This window comes from Syngnathus acus, chromosome 2 (assembly GCF_901709675.1).
Source record: "Syngnathus acus chromosome 2, fSynAcu1.2, whole genome shotgun sequence".
In the NCBI taxonomy this organism is placed as follows: Eukaryota; Metazoa; Chordata; class Actinopteri; order Syngnathiformes; family Syngnathidae; genus Syngnathus; species Syngnathus acus.
In genome coordinates this window covers 22507654-22524684 of record NC_051088.1, presented here as the reverse complement: position 1 = coordinate 22524684, position 17031 = coordinate 22507654, and the positions used below count along the sequence as shown (strand labels likewise).

The 17031-nt window shown below is 45.5% G+C and overlaps 1 protein-coding gene across 2 annotated transcripts in view; it reads right to left on the bottom strand.

Moving 5' to 3' along the window:
- Positions 1-17031, bottom strand: part of znf385a (zinc finger protein 385A) — a 31753-nt gene that overhangs the window by 2688 nt on the left and 12034 nt on the right. The window contains exons 2-7 of one of the 2 annotated variants that reach the window (XM_037279216.1): positions 16427-16602; positions 12186-12296; positions 7647-7812; positions 2571-2858; positions 373-557; positions 80-172 (exon numbers count right to left, since the gene is read on the bottom strand). In XM_037279216.1, coding sequence (XP_037135111.1) covers positions 80-172; positions 373-557; positions 2571-2858; positions 7647-7812; positions 12186-12296; positions 16427-16602 — 1019 coding nt within the window. Of the gene's footprint in view, positions 1-79; positions 173-372; positions 558-2570; positions 2859-7646; positions 7813-12185; positions 12297-13991; positions 14304-16426; positions 16603-17031 lie in introns of those variants that run through there. The other variant, XM_037279217.1, reaches the window with a different exon arrangement.

The window sequence follows — 17031 nt, the reverse complement described above, 5'->3', positions numbered from 1 at the left end:
GGGGGTTAGCTAAAATTCCAGATTAACGCTGTCAAGTCTGAACGTCCAAATGTGGAACGAGAGCTTGATGAGAACTTACCGTCAGATCAATTCCCCTGTGCTTCTTGTGCCGGCCGAGGAGGGGGTTGGGCTTGCCCGCCATGCCGTCCCGGTGCCTCCGACTTGATATGTGCTGCAGCAAACAGACAGCTGACATGATGACACTGGCGGACTTTGAAGAAGAAGATGGAGCATCCATCCATCCATCCATCCATCCATCCATCCATCCATCCATCCATCCATCCATCCATCCATCCATCCATCCATCCATCCATCCATCCATCCATCCATCCATCCATCCATCCATCCATCCATCATCCATCTTCCGCATACCTGTTTGAGCTGCAGTTCAGAATTGACCCGCACATTGCAGATCTCACAGTGGAAGGTTCTTTCCTGAGTGTTGGGGTCAACCGGGCCGCCTCCCTGCTCCCCACTGGGCTTGGGACCCAGGCGTGGATATGCCTTGATGGGGCCCAGCCCGCTCCGAGCCTCCAAAATAGTTTTGTGTTTGGTACCTGCGTGCAGACACAAATGTTTTTTTGAAATGCTCTCAAGTGGCCTGAATGAAGCAAAAATGTATGGGCTGTATTTCTCCAATAAAGCGAGCTGCAGCTGTAGCGCAAAAAAAGGCCCGCTAGTCATACAGCTGCGCGGCAGGTGAGCTCCGAGAGATCAACTCCAGTCTGCTCATTCATGTGTCATTTTTATTACAATATTGTCGATTGATGTTCCCGTTTGTGAAGACAGCGGAGGTTAGCGCCACATGTGCCGCATTGTTGCTTTTTTTTCCTTGATGGTATATTATTGCAGCGCAGTCTGGGGTCAGGATGAAGGCCTTTGCGTTTTTGTATAACAACAATGATGGAGTGACGCTATTATAGTAGTGACCAATTCCACAAGGTATCTATCTAACGGCATAGACCAAGACAGTAATCCAAATTCAAATTATACAATAACACATGAACTCATTCAGTGCCATTGACGGTTATAGACGTCAAAAAAATTAACTGTGAATGAGTTAAAGACCCCGCTCAGATATTTTTTCGGAATAAGTTATCGGTGTTGAAGATCATCGCTGTGCAATGAGGATGCAGATATTCGGGAGTAAAATGCAAAGGGGAGGGGCGAGTCTTGGGGTGTCTTGGGGCAGTCGTGCTCACACCAGACAAGCTGGTGGGACGTGACGGACCAAATGAAATTCGAAACACATCGCAAGGAGGCGAAATGTTTGCCACTGGAGTGTCGTGTCGTCGGCTGGTTCAAGTGTGTCAGTGTCAATCATGTGATCATGTCGGTGTCGTACTCCAACGTCTACCGTGCCCCCTCCCCCCACCCTTGAAGGAAAGCCACCGGCTCAGTCTTGACACTCCCAAAGCCCTTTGAACAGAGTTAAGGTTTCAGAATGATGGAAGGCGAGGAGGGGGGTGGGGTCACGGGGGTGACATACACCGAGGAGGACGAAGGCTGCTTCTACTCAAGGCCAGAAATATTTTCTTCTCGCCTTTCTTCTATTTCGGTCAGAAAGCAGATAGTGCTGCGGATTTGTTGTCTTTGTAAGATCGCCCTCACATGTGTAGAGCGACACGCAAAGCACATTTCTACAAATAACAACACGGCCAATGTGTTTGCCTGAATGTCCTGACAGCCTTTCACGCACTTTTTCTGTCTTTATTTTTAGTCTGCAAACGTACGCCGTTTTGTTTCATTGATTCCAGAACATTCCGACTCAAGCGGAGCGGGCTGGCCTTCATGACCCGGTGTCGTTTTTTTTCTTTTTTTTTTTCTATTTGGTTCAGCAGACGCCTGATTCGAGTAGCAAGTGCGTCGCTCGCTTGCCCTAGAGAAAACTACGACAAACTCAAACAAAGGCGAAAACAATTGCACCTCAAAATGCACAGAAAATGACGAAAGCTGCAAAAGCTAAATGGTGTGTAACCTCCATTAATAATGCATGGATATAAAAACAACAGACGTAAAAAAAAAAGAAAAATGGTGGCCCTTTGCAGTACATTTGGCCTGCAGATAGATAAAGCAAAGCCAAGGATAAACACAAGCACACGAGCGCTAATGGGCAGACAAGAGGGGAGGAAAAAAAGGTCACGCGGAGGGCAAGAAGGATTAAAACAGGCAGCGGCTGAGAAAAGTAACGTTTTGCCGCATGGAGACGTGCTCGCTGTTTTTCTTTTGCATAAACAAACATTTTTGGTGTAAGCAGAAGAATGCAGGGATCTGCGTCAAGCCAACGAAGAGAGAAAATCTTCCATTTCAGCTTCAATTGTTTTATCCCAGTGTTTGGCGCCAAAGCAGACACTTTAAACAAGATCAGAGCAAATCCTCAAATATTGACCATCGTGTCTACGTTGACTCAAATTGAAAATAAAGCCGATCTGCTTGCTTCTGTTGAATGGCTGGAAGGAAACATGAGAAGACGCTGAGGTCTTAGTTACACTCAGGTAGAATATCAGTACGCCTTCTGAACCTTGGACCAGGTCATCCTCAGGTGTGGACCCAAATGGCTAGCGACTCACCTTTATTGTGAGCTTCCAGCTGGGACAAGGAATTGACAGCCACCTTGCACAAGGAGCAGTACAGCAGCTTCTTTGCCTTGTCCTCCTCCGTCTCCGGGCCGGGCGGGCCGCTTGCTGGAACCGGGGGCGACTCGGAGTTGGCACCGGAAGAAGACGTGGAGCTCGGGGGAGGGACGGGAGTGGGTAGGTTGGGAAGTACACTGGGTGGCTCTAAGGGTGAGGCGGGTGAGGCGCTCTGAGGCGGGAGAGCTCCTGGGGCAAGCCCGTTTGCCAAAGGCTGCGTTTCATCTGCGGAGAAAAAAAAAATTGGACCTGACATTAAATACAGCAGGGTTGTGAAAATTATTTTTGTCGCGGGCTGCCTCATAGTCATAGTTTCCTTCGGAGGGCCATTGAAATCCAAAAATGTGTGGATGTCTCATATTATATATATAGTGTAGACTGCACAACAAACTAGTGAGATGAATAACTATTTTTCAAAACAGAGACTAATAAAATAAAATTTCAAAAAATATGAATGGTAATAAAAATTGCTAGCAATATCGCTTTTTTTAAAAAGTGAAAACAATTTGCAGTTTTAGCATTGACATGAATTTGATGCACATTTTGTCTTTGCGGGCCATATAAAATGATGTGGCAGGCCGTATCTGGCCCCCGGGCCTTGAGTTTGACACCTGTGAAATACAGCGTTGAAACGTCGAGAATGTCGTCGTCCATTCCAAAAGCTCAACGTTTGAGAGTTTGGCATGTTGAGATCACACAAAGCAGTGGAAAGCAGGTGCGAGTGAAATAGTTTCATTTCCGACCCCACGCGCCAAAAAGAATGAAAACCCGTCGGACAGCCAAAAGACGAGAGGGGGGGGTGGGCACATTTCCGGCAGACGTGAAGCCTTGAAGTGGATGTTAGCGTGTTTGACTTGAGTGAAAAGTTTATTTGAGGTGGAAAAGTGATACGTTAGCTGGTCCGTTAGCTTCTTTCCTACACAGCTGTTCCTTTTGGCACGTTTTGTCACAGGCAGAAGCAACAAAGTCCGTCTTTCCCGTACTTGGCATGCCTTCTCGCTTTTTGTTTGTGAACCTGTTGGCACAATGATCCGTCCGCCCGTCTGTCCGCACGAGCACATGTGTTTTTGCTAATGCTACGCCATGCCTGTGGTATTCACCCTGGCTGTTGTCCGAACAAGACGCCCTAAATTTGGGTGGCTTACTCACTCTCACTCACCCCCAATGAGGAGGTCGAGCGGGTGGGTTCGGCCCTTCTCCAAATTCCCCCTGATGTCGAGCCAACTTGAGCGCCGCGCTAAAGCCTCCCACCAGATTACGGCATTAAAGGGCTACCATGAGATATTTGCGGTAAGAAGACAAGCACCCAATTCAACGACTCCGTCGCTCTTTAACAGCTTTGTCTTGACAGCTCGTATATTTATCTTCCATGAGATCATTTTAAAGTTATGCAGAAAAAAAGGAAAACGACATCTTTGATGACATCACATCTGATGAACGGGCTTTCCGAAATGACAATCCACGCAGGTTTGGAGGTTTCCAGCTGCAGATGTTCTCTTAGCCATCCATTTTTATTTTTTTGGGTCGAAATGGAGCCTTCTCATTCGTCCTGTGCAAATACAAGCAGGCCGTTTGCGAAGCCGATGAAGGACTTGAGCAGATTCTAAACATCTAAATTAGGAACACATGACCCACGCACATATTTGAATTCTACTGGGGAAGGACTATTGATCACAGATCCATAGCATACGGTTGACATCTGGTCAAGCTCGTGGAACGGCCGGACGCCTCCTCGCCCTCAAAGCAGGTCAGCCAAAGGCGAAGTAACACTCCCAAAGTCCTTTTTGGGCTACTAGCGGATTAGCTCAGCTTTTGCTATAATTAGCCAATGTTTGCGTCAAGTAAGAATTGGACTGTGACGGACAGCACGATAGCGTCAATTAAGGCCTGACATACTGATAGTCCGCCTCAACTCCAAACAGCAGAAATGTTCACTTGGGGGGGTCGTGGAGGTCAACAAAGAGCGTTAACGCAGTCCAGATGCTTGATAAATGCGTCTGCGTACATAATCCATGTCAGGAAATGAAAGTTACGCATCATATGCTGTTACTTTGTTGGTGAAGTCGTGGGAGTCTTATAGATTCCACCAAAGGAATGTTTTTGAGCCGGATGCTTCCAGGGAAACATTATCTGTCAAAACATTGGGGGTCATCAAATGATGCTGTGGGAGCTTCTACCACTCAAGTTCAGCATTGAAAAGCTTAGCTGGTTCAACTTGCTAGCTGCCCGCCAGGCCATTATGCTAGCTCACTTCATTTTTGATGACGTGCACATCGGGTCCGAAACTCAATGCTCATCTTGAGCGCTAGCTAGCTAGCTAGCTGATGGGTGCCCTTCACCCTCATCACGCAAATTGAGAAATTTCAGATAATTTACATCTTTTGAATCGTTTGACCATTTTGTAACAGTTTCCACATATGATAAGATGTGATGGTTCGAATCACTAGAATGGAAACCCAATTTAACCCGCGTAACCTAATAGTCAGGCGCTAGTCATGCAACCTAGCCTATCGCATGAATGTCATCGCTTTAATTGTCCTTGAGTGTGTCTGCGTGTGTGTGGAGGACAACAAGGCCCAACATTCAAGTGGGTGAGTGTATCAGAGAACAGCGAGGGGAAGAAGGTGAAGTTATGTTTGTCTTCAAGTTACCAGCTGCCTTTCCATCACCCCCAGAGTCAAGTCAAGTCCTCAGCTTACCATAGCAAATCCCTCAAAGCAATGAAAACCTTCTCCGAAAGGTCAACAGCCTGGATAAAGGACGCCACCAATCGCGTATTGCTGGACGTACAGCACAGATTGAATACATTAGTTTTTTTTTTTAGCAAATTCTACAGCGAGCGCTCCCACGAGAACGAGGAATGAATGCGTCGGTATCTTCTAAAAGCCGCTTTGCAACCAACTCAATGACGCTTCGCAAACCACGATTCAGCAACATTGTCACGGCCAAGTTGTGTGTTTTTGCTGACTTTCTGTTTTCAGTTTCCCCCGTGTCCCGCTTTTCTTGGTTGACCTTGCACATTAGTTAGTTCCTTGTTTCGGCCAATCAGCTCCCTCCAGCCACTCATGTCCTGTCCAGGTGTAGCATGTCTCGTCGCTTGGCTCGTATTCGGTTCCCTGGTTTTGTTCCATCTTTGATTTCTGATTTGTTTATAATTTGAATCCATCCATCCCTTTTCTGATTTGCTTCTTCTCAAATTCTGGATTATGCGCGTTGTTCTTGGCCTCAGTGGGAAGAACCAGAGTGAAATCACACATTCACATGCTTCAAAGAGGGCAAGGCAGGAAGACGCAAGGGTCACAACAAGTCGATTCTTTCACATGTTTCTACTTTGTGTTGCCAATAATAGCGAGCTTGCTTTGGCTCAGCATGCTCCAATGGTGAGTTCAAATCCCTCTGGAGAGACGCAGAGCAACCCAAACGGACCTCTCGCTATTCCGGGATGGCTAACACAACAATCTTGGCTTTTACAGTGGTTTTGTGGGTTAAAATAAAGTCAAAGGTGGTTCAAAGTTTACACTTTTGTACTTGAAAATACGTTTCTATTGTGTTTGCTTTGCGCCACTCATGGGAAGGAACCTTTATAAATGTCACCAAAACAAGGCAGCTATGTCGCCTGGTGCTTATTCCAAGGACAAGTCCGGGGACACTGAGGCAATGGAAAATGCAGCACGGAGGAAGCAACAGAGAGGAGACACACGGCCTCCACGTCAAAGCTACAAATACAAAGATGAGCTGAGCTGAGCTGCTGGATAAAGAGATTCTGAGAAAACCAACAACTGGACGACACAAGGTCGCACCGTGACTCTTGTTTCTTAAGTTGGACTAAGTGCTAATGTTTGTTCAACGGCGCCATCTTAATTGCCTCGGGCGAGTTACTTTGACGACATTACTGTCCTTCCTCTTCGACAAGTTTCCCTACTTCACACACCTGATCATCTTAATAGCTTACTTAGCATTAGCTTGTGTTTCCCATTAACATAAATGTATTTATGTTGAAGTTAATAAACAAAAACATCCCATTTGCTCGCAATTTAGTCTCAATTCTGTCTTAGCTTGTGTTTTCCATTAACATAAATGTATTTATATTGAAGTTAATAAACAAAAACATCCCATTTGCTCGCAATTTAGTCTCAATTCTGTCTTCTAAATGAACAGGAAGAAAATAAAAAGAGTTCCACGCCAGATGCTACTCTGAAATCAATTAGAACATCGAATGTTGTGCGACGGCAACCGATCAACGGTGACCGAAAGGCCAGCCGATGAAAGAAAGCAGTCGTGGCAAAACCGGTGCCAAGGGAGTGGAGGCAATATTAATGAAACATTAGTCATCCCTAAATTCCAAAGCATGACCGTAAACGTGTTGTAATTTCTCCAAAGTTGCAAAACATGAACGAGTCGAACGAAAAAAACAAAACAAATGCACTCCGCTACTCGATGTGATACCAAGGGAATGTCCTGCAGCTCGTGTTCAAAACATGTTTACATTTAACAGATGGGGAGCATAGCTGTGGTTAGACTTGATTAAAACAAGATATTATCTTTGGCACACGCTAGATGAGAGCAGAAAAGAAAGTAAATGCCCCTTTTGGATTTGTGCTATTGTAGACGATGAGCAATCGAAACAGCATCGGCGCTGTAGTGTAAGATGGCTGCGACAATTCTTGTGATCAATTCCAGCTGCAAATTTTGATCAGAAAAGAAAAAATACCCACTTGGCAGGAGTCCATTTTTGTTTGTGGTGATAAAATAAAATAATGCATGGCGCGTGACATATTTCTGCCCTAAGGCAGGTTGGACCCAAAACTGGTAACGTTACAAACCTAATTTGAATATTTGTTGTTTAGCATTGATAAGCGGAGCGTCGTCAGCAGTTTGCCTCAGCAACTCTGAGTTTGTATTTGCTATCCTTGAGAATGTTCCATTTGTTTTTGTTTTTTTTCTTTCCAAAGATAAGCACTTGCCAGTGCAATTTGTGCCCGCTATTGCGTGAAGCGTTTTCTGCTTTGTCACCTTGTTTGCCGGTCTCGCTATCTGAGGCAGCGCCCGGAGGAGATGGAGAGGCGGTGGGGGTCACAATCTGAGGTTTATCGCCATCTTGACAGCGACTCTTTGACGTCTCGATGCCTTTGACTCTCCTGGCGTGTCGGTTTCCTTTGTAGTGAGCTTCCGCTTGGTTCTGGATTGTGACACAAGAACACGTTAACTATTGGTTATAAAAATATAAGGTCATCCAACATTGGAAAAACAATTCAAAAGGTTGATAGCACTCTTGGGAGCTTAAGATCAGGGGATGCTTTGAGAATAATTGTCAATTTTTGTCTATGTGAAGCCCTTTGAGAGTGCTTGTGATTTAGGGCTATACAAATAAACTTGACTTGACTTGACTTGGTTCTTGCAATGCATTCCTTCATCACTGACTTTGTGAATGATTGAATGGTCATTGAGTGTGTAAACAGGCTTTATGAGTATGGAATTCTTTAAAAAGAAAAAAAACATATCAGGTGCTGTGTGAACTGCAAATAAATAAAAAAAAAACAAATAAATGCACATGTAGATCAATATGTAAATAAACATATCAGGTGCAAATAAATAAATAAATAAATAAATAAATAAATAAGACCACCAGGCATATTATTTTTAAGTTTGCAGATGTCATGTTCTTAGTTGGTTTCGTTTTGGCTAGCAAAAATGAGTAAGAATTTATTTTGAAAAATATAAAAAAAATTTGGGCGATTTTCTCCCAATTACATCCATCGGTTACATCCGGTCACGTGGCATGTCACCCCGATAGAGCCCGCGAAGGAAGCAAAGATTAGGACGAAACAGAGATGTTTGGAAAGCTTCTTCGGAAAGGGAAAAAAGCCCGACGAGGAGACGGAAGAAGAGGCTACGACTTCTAAGAAAAGGAAAGCTGCATTTGAAAGAACATTTTTGGAGTCCTACTTAAAATATGGATTTATCAGGTGACTCTGACGCGCCAAGCCCACTCAGCATATGTGGCGACAAGCTTAACGAGGCAATGAAGCCTTCAAAACTACTTCGTCACATGGAAACCAAGCATCCTGCATTAAAAGACAAACCTTTGGGATTTTTTGAAAGAAAAAAAACGTGGACAAGATTGACAGAAGCAATTACTGAAGTCTCTGAAGCTCAGCGCTCCCACTAATTCAACGTAATGGTGAGTTTTATTTTTATGTGGTTTATATTTCTTTTTATGCCAGTCGTATTATTTTATTTCATCGTTTTTATATATTTATTATAAATGTATTATTTATTTATATAAATGTATTGGTGTTTTTTTTAAATATAAAAGCGTAACCGGTCCGTGGTGCAAAAAAGGTTGGGGACCACTGCTGTATATAATACAAAGTGTAATAATAATTATAATGGCCTTTCGAAGAAAACTATGACTACAATGCGGCCCGTGACAAAAATGAGTTTGACCTGCAGTAGAGCCTCCTTTGTCTTTTGTTTGTTTTAAATTATTTATTTATTTTATCTTATCTTATCTTTAACCCCTATCCATGCTTCCTTGCACGGGTCCTCATTTGCCGCGACCTCACCTGACCTGACAGCGGGCGCATACATGTTATTCTATACGTGGGGTGGGACTGTAGCACCGACGGCAGCCTGGTTTACAGTGAAAGGAGAGATGGCGGACCAAAATCCTGCTGAGAGAGACACTTGAGACCCTTCTTTGTTCCTTACTCATCACATATTTATTTGTCATTTCTTTTCCCAAGGACATGAAAATGTCCCTGAACACATGCTTGTCAATCATCAGTGCAAAGTCCAAAGTCTCTGACAGTTACTGGCTCCGTCTTTCATTAATAGCAGACTGAGAATGCCAGTGGGAGTTAAACTGGGGCCCACTGGGATGCCGATGTACTGGAAGCGCCATAAACTATCCTTCTAATGCGTGTCATTAGACAGCATTTCATTAATGGCTTCCAGCTTTTTATGGTTCCCAAAGAGACAAAGACACACAGCAAGGCACGCTTGCTTGCTTGTCCGGTGAAAAGCAACAAAAAAAAAAAATCATCCTAAACTACAAGAGATAATGTTTCTGGGATTTATTGCAGGAAGTCATCTCTGGCCACGAGCGAATGTGTTTGCACAGAGCGTAAACAAGCGGGGCGAGCCATTCGTCAGGGGACTTCTTTGTTTGGTTATCTGCCGGCAGTTTTGCGAGGCCGGCACGAGACGGCGGATGAGACGAGACGGCAGTTTGCTAGAACGACGATTTTACTAGCTCACTTTGCCGCAAAGCACGTCGACGTACAAACAAGTCCAACGACCGCCGAAAGAGCGTAGCTGGAGGGAGCAGATGTGCAGCGTCGTGTGCTACAAAGTGAGCTCGTAAAATGACATCGTGAAGATGTTCCTTTTTAAGCGGCTGGCTCGGGGTCGGCGGCATGACGGGCGTCGGGCAGCTGCCGCAGGTGCTGAAAGGCTCCGAGCATTTATCTGGCTAAGGGGGGACTGATGGAGCAGCTTGGTGAAGGTGCTGATTGGCGGGCGGGCCCACTCATGTTTGTTCGCGGCATTGCAGTGGATTTCAAAGGTCCTACTTCGGAATCATGGACATCTATCTCCGTGCGTGCATAGAAGAACGGCAGCCGTGCTCCCTGCCGCGTCTTGCTAAAACGGGAAAGATGCGAATCCAGCAATTTTGATGATGAAATGGCGGAGATTCAAAAGGTGGCTTGGTTCAAAGCTCGGATCTCAAGAAGGTGAAGCTCTGCCTTCCTGGTCTGGCCAGCGAGGCTTTCTTAAGCTCTCCAGCTGAGCTCAAGGGATGGACTGGCAGGCTGCTGAGTGGGAGGCGTCCATATTGGGAGCCGACCAAGAGTGACACGCCGATTGGGAGATGGAAGCATCCCTCACCTTTTCGAGATAAATTCTGGTCGTGATAAATGATGCACGAGCCGGCGTGATTCTAATTCTTCTGACATTTATTACAATCGAGTAGAATTGACTGACTTAACGTTCACAAAGCGAGATTCCCGGTCCAAGTTAACGTATGTCTTGTAAAATAGATTTTAGATTTATGAGTGGCTGTTAAGTGAAGCCAAATTGCACAAATGGCATGCAAGCAATGTTAATGGGGGGGGGGGGGGGGACTTTGAAGGGGGCCTGCTCTCTTTGACGATGAAATGTGAATGATATGCGATATGCGTTTTATATGTTTCATATCAGCGTGTGTTTGTAGCTCCGTGTGGCCGCTTAGAAATAGAATATCTGGTTGTATGTTTTGTTTGAGATGGGACCATTATTTGAAACAAAGATCAAATGTGCAGCACAGCATTCGAGCTATGGTGCAGAGGATTCAAAAGAAAAACTGATGTGACAGATGTGAAAATAGAAAGCGGACAAGGTGGCGCTGAAGGAGAAAGTCAGCAAATCAACAGATCCTTATCGGACTAATTGTGCTGTGTGACATTGCTCGATGCTGTGGAAGCGAGCGCTTATGACGTCGTCAATGCGGAACGCCACCAGAGCATTGCTATTTTGGAAAACAAAAAATACACTTGCAAGAAACCACACCAAAAGCATTCCCGATAAAATAAGAATCCAAATACAGCTTGAAAGCTGAGGGGAAAAAAAAGGACGTCTTTATGAAATCGACGTAAAAAACGGCAAAATCGAACCTTTTAAAACATGTTGATGATTTTATGATTGCACACAAATCAACAGCTCAAGCCGCATTAGATTGAAAGTCATTTTGAATTGTTGATGGAAAATGTGAAGAACATGGTGAGCTCAGTTGGACGAGCAGACGACCGCAACTCTGACATAACTGACATTCTGTTGCTGCTGCTTTACGAGCCATCGACAATTGTTTGCTTTCCAAAATGCACATGTCTTGAACGATTTGAGCTGCAGCTTCTCGTCAACGTCGGGATAATTGCATGTTTTGGGAAGGCCCTGTTTGGTGTCCAGCGTGCACGGACAACACATGATGTGAATGAGTTCGATGAACGCGGACAAATCCCTCCAGAAGTCTTGACAGAAATTTGAAAGCTGTTGCACAGCTGAATACACATTGTCCTTCTCTCTCCTTCACTTCCTGTGGGTGTAGCTCCATAATATATTTTTCTGGTCCAAACTGTGTATGTTTTTAGCGTAGCCTGAATCGTGAACACTCCCATAAACATTGGCGGATAAATATCATTTTGGTTTGAAGATCTAAGCAGAACGGCTTGAAAGATTGTAAGCGTTACCGCTTAGCCACATGATTGCAGACTTTGCGCGTATATTTAGCAGCGGTGCGCGACTCCTCCGTGTGGTCTGGCCAAAACGTCTTTTCAACATCACAGTCTGCACGGTGGAATTCTTTGAAGGCTTCCCCGTCGTCAGACATACTTTGTCTCCTGCTGAGGACTTCCGATAAAAATAAAAACGGGGCAGCGACTTGTAAACAAGCTATGCTACTCACCCTTGCTAGATCGTGTTTTGAAGCATATTCAGTTCCAGCGGGGGTCAAAAGGGCCAAAACAAGGCCGAGAACTGCACCAAGACCCAGCTCTTCTCGCGCTTTAAACGTACCTCCGAGTTGAAACGGATCTGGCAGACGTTACAGGAGATGACCGGCCGCTTGGTCTTGACCAGTGGAACTCCAAAGGTGTGGTTGATCACCGCCTTCTGGACCGGGTCCATCTGCCACAGAACGGAAAAGAGATACCCAATGAAAAATGCGATAGTTTTGTTTAAACAGTTTGAACTTCACATTTTGTTTTCGGTTTAGCTTGCCGGAAGTAAACGTCAACCGGCGCTAGCAAGAAACAGCTAGCAGCTTCACTTGTGACGTGTTGGGCTTCAACGAATGACGGGCTGACATTGTTCTGTTGGACTTTCACATTCTTGCTGTGTGACTTTTCTCCAGCTGCCCCATCAGTCAGCACCCCGTATACGTTTAACCGACTCATCTGAGCGACTTGAACACTCGAGCGCCCGAGCTGACTGCATTTAGCCTCCAGCGCAAATTGCCTTTAGCGTTAGTCAACGGCGGGATTTCCCATCACACAGAAAAAAAAAAAAAAAAAAAAAAGTCAAATGATGTGGCACTGTTTGGGGTACGTAGGAGGAGGAAAGGAAGGAGGGAAAATTTGGTGTTGCGTGTTTCTTAAAGTCAGAATGTTCCACGGAGCCTTCCAGCTGTGATGCAAGCGTGCTGCTTTGGCAGGTTCATAGACAAGCCATGACTCAATTTGGCCCATCTTGCTGTTTCATTTGGCCCATTGCCAAGCTTTCCCTTGCGTCCTCCCACACCTTTATTATCAGGAAGAGCGTTTCCTCCAAGACTGAATGTCTCTCGGACTTGAGTTACGTGCAAAAGAATTGCATGCATCTGGGTGACGCCGTCAGATGTCACCTGCAGCGCTCCAAGCGGCGCTTGTGACTTGAGGGCGTCGCCGCCTCTGGAGAACGTTTAACAAGAGCTGAGGTAACTGTGCGCATGAATGATGGGCTTGGGTCCAATTCCCTGGGTGGAGGAGGTCAGCTAAGCTACGTTCCATGCAGGCTCCTTCAGCTCTGAAAAACACTGTGCAGCTGCCAAGAGGCCTTTGGGGGGGGTCATACGGAAAGCAACCCAAACTCCCACTCAAGCTCAGCCAACACTCTGAGATGATGCCTGCTGGCTTCTTGAGACACTGACGATCCAAAAAGCTTTGCTGTCCACATCTATTTACAGAAGTGCCTTGAGATATGAGTTTAATTCCTTCAGCGGCTCAAAACAATCAAATCGTAAATGTTTTTTTCCTCCACTGCAATGAATGAAAATGCCAGTACAACAAAATATTGAGTGGATTTTGAAAAATTCATCGTTTGGCTAGCTCAAGGCTAGCTCATTTTTGCACCTGCAATCAGCACACTTGCGTTGACTCTCCAAAGTGCGCCGGGCCGATTGTGGCGGGAGGCTGCGGCCGGGGCGGCATTCCTCACCGGAAAAACGAGGCTTGTCATCATCCAAGGATATCTCATCCCGCCTCCCTCTTGGATGGTACGGCTTCCACCGGCGCAATTTGAAAAAATGGAACGGCCCTCCAAGAGTCCTGAGTCGGATCGCTTTGGCTGTTCTGGTCACACTTGTTTGCAAATGCTTGCATATTTTCTTGGTGGTGAAACTTTCTTGTCCTGTTCCCAAAATGACTTTTGTCACATGATGCTGGCGCGTCTTGCTATCCTGTTTCACTTCACTCCCCTGCTGTCTTTGATGACTTCTAGACAGCAAATTGTTTTCATCATGTGCAAGTGGAGTGGCCGGGAATGCGCGCCGTGTCATCAAGTGGCCACATGAAGACACGGCCGCTCGAAAGAACAAGAAGCATTTCCAAGGAGCTGCGTACTCACCTTGTTCTCCTCGGTGTCTGCGGCAGCTTGGAGCTGCATTTTCCCTGGCGTGTGTGCGCTGCCCTCACAGGTGTGTGTTTGCCTCTCCGAGCGGCTTAGACTCAAAGTGCCTGTTGCACTCATTCAGCTTCCCCCCTCACTTGTGAAAAATGAAAACAAAGTTCTGCCTAGTGGTGCATTGTTGCCTTTTTTTTTTTGGAGATGTTGGCATGACACCTTCCGTCAGGCGTCAGGCATCGTCCTCGTTCACCATGTCCCGCTGCTCGCTTGCCATGCTGAGTCCCTCAAGCTGCACCGCCGTGTCTCCTCCCCTTCTCCTTCTCTCCTCCCTCCTTCTCATGCATATTTGCTCTCTCTGGATGTGCTTGTAGCGTTCCACTCCCCCCCTCCCCCCCCTCCTTGCCAAAGCTCGGCCAATGAAAGCTGAAACATTTGCATTGCCAGACAACTCGGACCAGCGCACGGGAAGCATTATCCTATCCTGCAACATGTCTGCTCTGTGACTTTCAAAAGAGCCTGTGGAAGCAACTTCAAGATGGTACTTTGTCGTCATAGGGCAGAAAAGCCAGCCGCTCCGCGAGTTACAAAGCAGTGGTCGTGCGCGAGAGCGTTTCTCTCCGGAATGCCGGAATTCCCTGCCTGTGATAATGAGATTAGCGACCTCTGTCAAAATGTTTACAAAAAGAATCCATAACAGAAGGGGGGTTATTATTCTGCAAATTGAAATGAGCCTGATAAGAAAGTCCAATTGCTGACCTTTCATTTCACTCGGGGGAATCTATATTGGGAGCAACACATACTGTACTCTACTGTAAAGCAAAGCCCATCACTGGCCTTAAAAGCATCGGCAGTGACAGCCAAGTGGAGCACAAATCATATTACGGCTGAGTAAGAAAGGCCATTGAGGTAGCGAGCCACGTTGTCAAGGTAAGGCTAATTAGGATGGACACAATCAGGAAGAGGCCGAGAGTGCCAGCTACAAGGACTTTTACAAATGTTGAGTCTCCAGTGACACGTTGAAAGCCCAAAGACACCAGGGGGATTTGAAGACACCAATTAGCAATCCCCTTCCAGAGCTCCGTTCTTTTATTCTTTTACTCTCAGCCCCAATCAGTTTCCACTCTCGTTACCGTCTGTCTGTCCGTCCATCCATCCATCAGTCCATCCAAATTGCAAGTCACGACTCGCAAGCAAGCAAGCCACAAAACTATCAGGGCCAGTTTTCTGTCAGTCAATCAGATATGAAAGCTGAATTTGAACATGCAACTTGCTTTAGGCTACATCTGTCCGGTGGCTCCCTCTCCTGGCCGCACGTACACATCACACGCAGCAGGTTTATTTTTTTTTAAATCGATTGGTGGAAAACTTGTTTTCAAATAAAAAAAAAATAGAAGCAGCTGGTTTGAAGCTAATGACAAATGGATTATGCGAGTAGAACTGTAGCTTGTGGTTGCAATCAATATACAAGCCTTAAAGCCAAATTTGAAAGAACAATGATAGATTTTATGGATCATATACAAATTTATTTCCTGGCTTTTTGTTTTTTTTTGACAGTGCTTAAAAAAGGCAACAGCTGCTCCCCTTTGGACAAATGCCCACATGAAATTATCAATTCGGTGTTGTTCAGCCCCAAATTGGAAACCATGATGTCACTGCATTTTTATTTGCTAACACCACTGTGATATATCGCTACTGGTGATAAAAACCAATGCCAATCATTCCATATGTTCTTCAACCTTCATTCTACTGCTCTCGCTCCAGGCTTGCAATAATAATAATAATACAGTTTGAACATTCTCTAATTATTTTCCTCATCCAAAAGAGAATAAGATAAGAATCATCTTTGGAGCCAGCGACTCATTTGACGGATGAAATACTGAAGCTGCGGTCCAAACGAAGCCCGATTTGCAATGGAGGCGGTGACAGTGTGCAGGCGAGCCTGACGTCATTCCCCAGTGGCAACAAAGCTTAGTGCTGCTTAAACATATTGATGAGCAACGTGTTGACATTCTCAAACGCCGTTTGGAGGAGCAACACAAGGCCGAATTGATGAAGTGTTGAAAGCCTCGGCGGTCTGTTCTGAATTATGAGCATTTTTCCAAGGCCCGGAGGGAGAAGGAAAGTCCCAATCTGTCACGATAAACGCTGAATCAAACAAACTGTGCCATTTGAAGTGTGTTGCTACCTTTCATTTAGCAGCCTTGATTCATTCAAACAGACTTTCATCACAGAAGATCTTATTTCAAAGCAGCGGTGGCTTCTGCTCGTTCCAGGAGAGCAGCTCATTTATTTTCCCGGCCTTTTTATTTATATGTAAATTTTAACCTCCCCGAGAAAATAAGTCGCCAAACACAACACAAGTCTTTGGATCAGTTCATCCAATCATCACGCAGGAGCTCGGCGTCACGGTGCAAGCCGTCCCTTCGGTTTCTTACCGTGCTGAAGTTGTGGAAGAGGCTCAAGCCGTGTGGAGGAGGTGGAGGAGGAGGGGGAGGAGGAGGTGTTGTCTCCATGGAGAACTGCAGGAAGGGCTTCATGTCCAGGTGGGACTGGATCATTGTTGGGGTCCGCAAGAATGCTGGCACCGCTGCCCCGGCACGATTTATACTTCCTGCACACACAAATCACAACACATTTTATTTTTATTTATTCATTTAGCAAAACGTTGTGGGTCGCCAACGTCACCGTCCAAACAGAAACATCTATCATTTAACCAGTTTGTCGATGATCACGTTAATTGTCTAATTTTGGACATAAGTATCTGCTAAAATATCAATTCTGGCCAATGCAAGCAATCTGGCTGATGTCACTTTTTTTTTTATTTCGACTGACATTTTACACATTCAAATTACAGCAATAGAGAAGAAGACCCAATTCATTATTCAGGCCATTCACAACGTAATCAAGATCATTTTTTAACTCGTGCTGTTGTTGAAGCCAATTCGCCGCCCCACCTCCTGGCGGTCATCATCTCTCCTCTTCCCTTCTCGTCTCCTTTTTGACCTCTGTCAAGGATGATAACGTTGGGCCCCACGCGGCA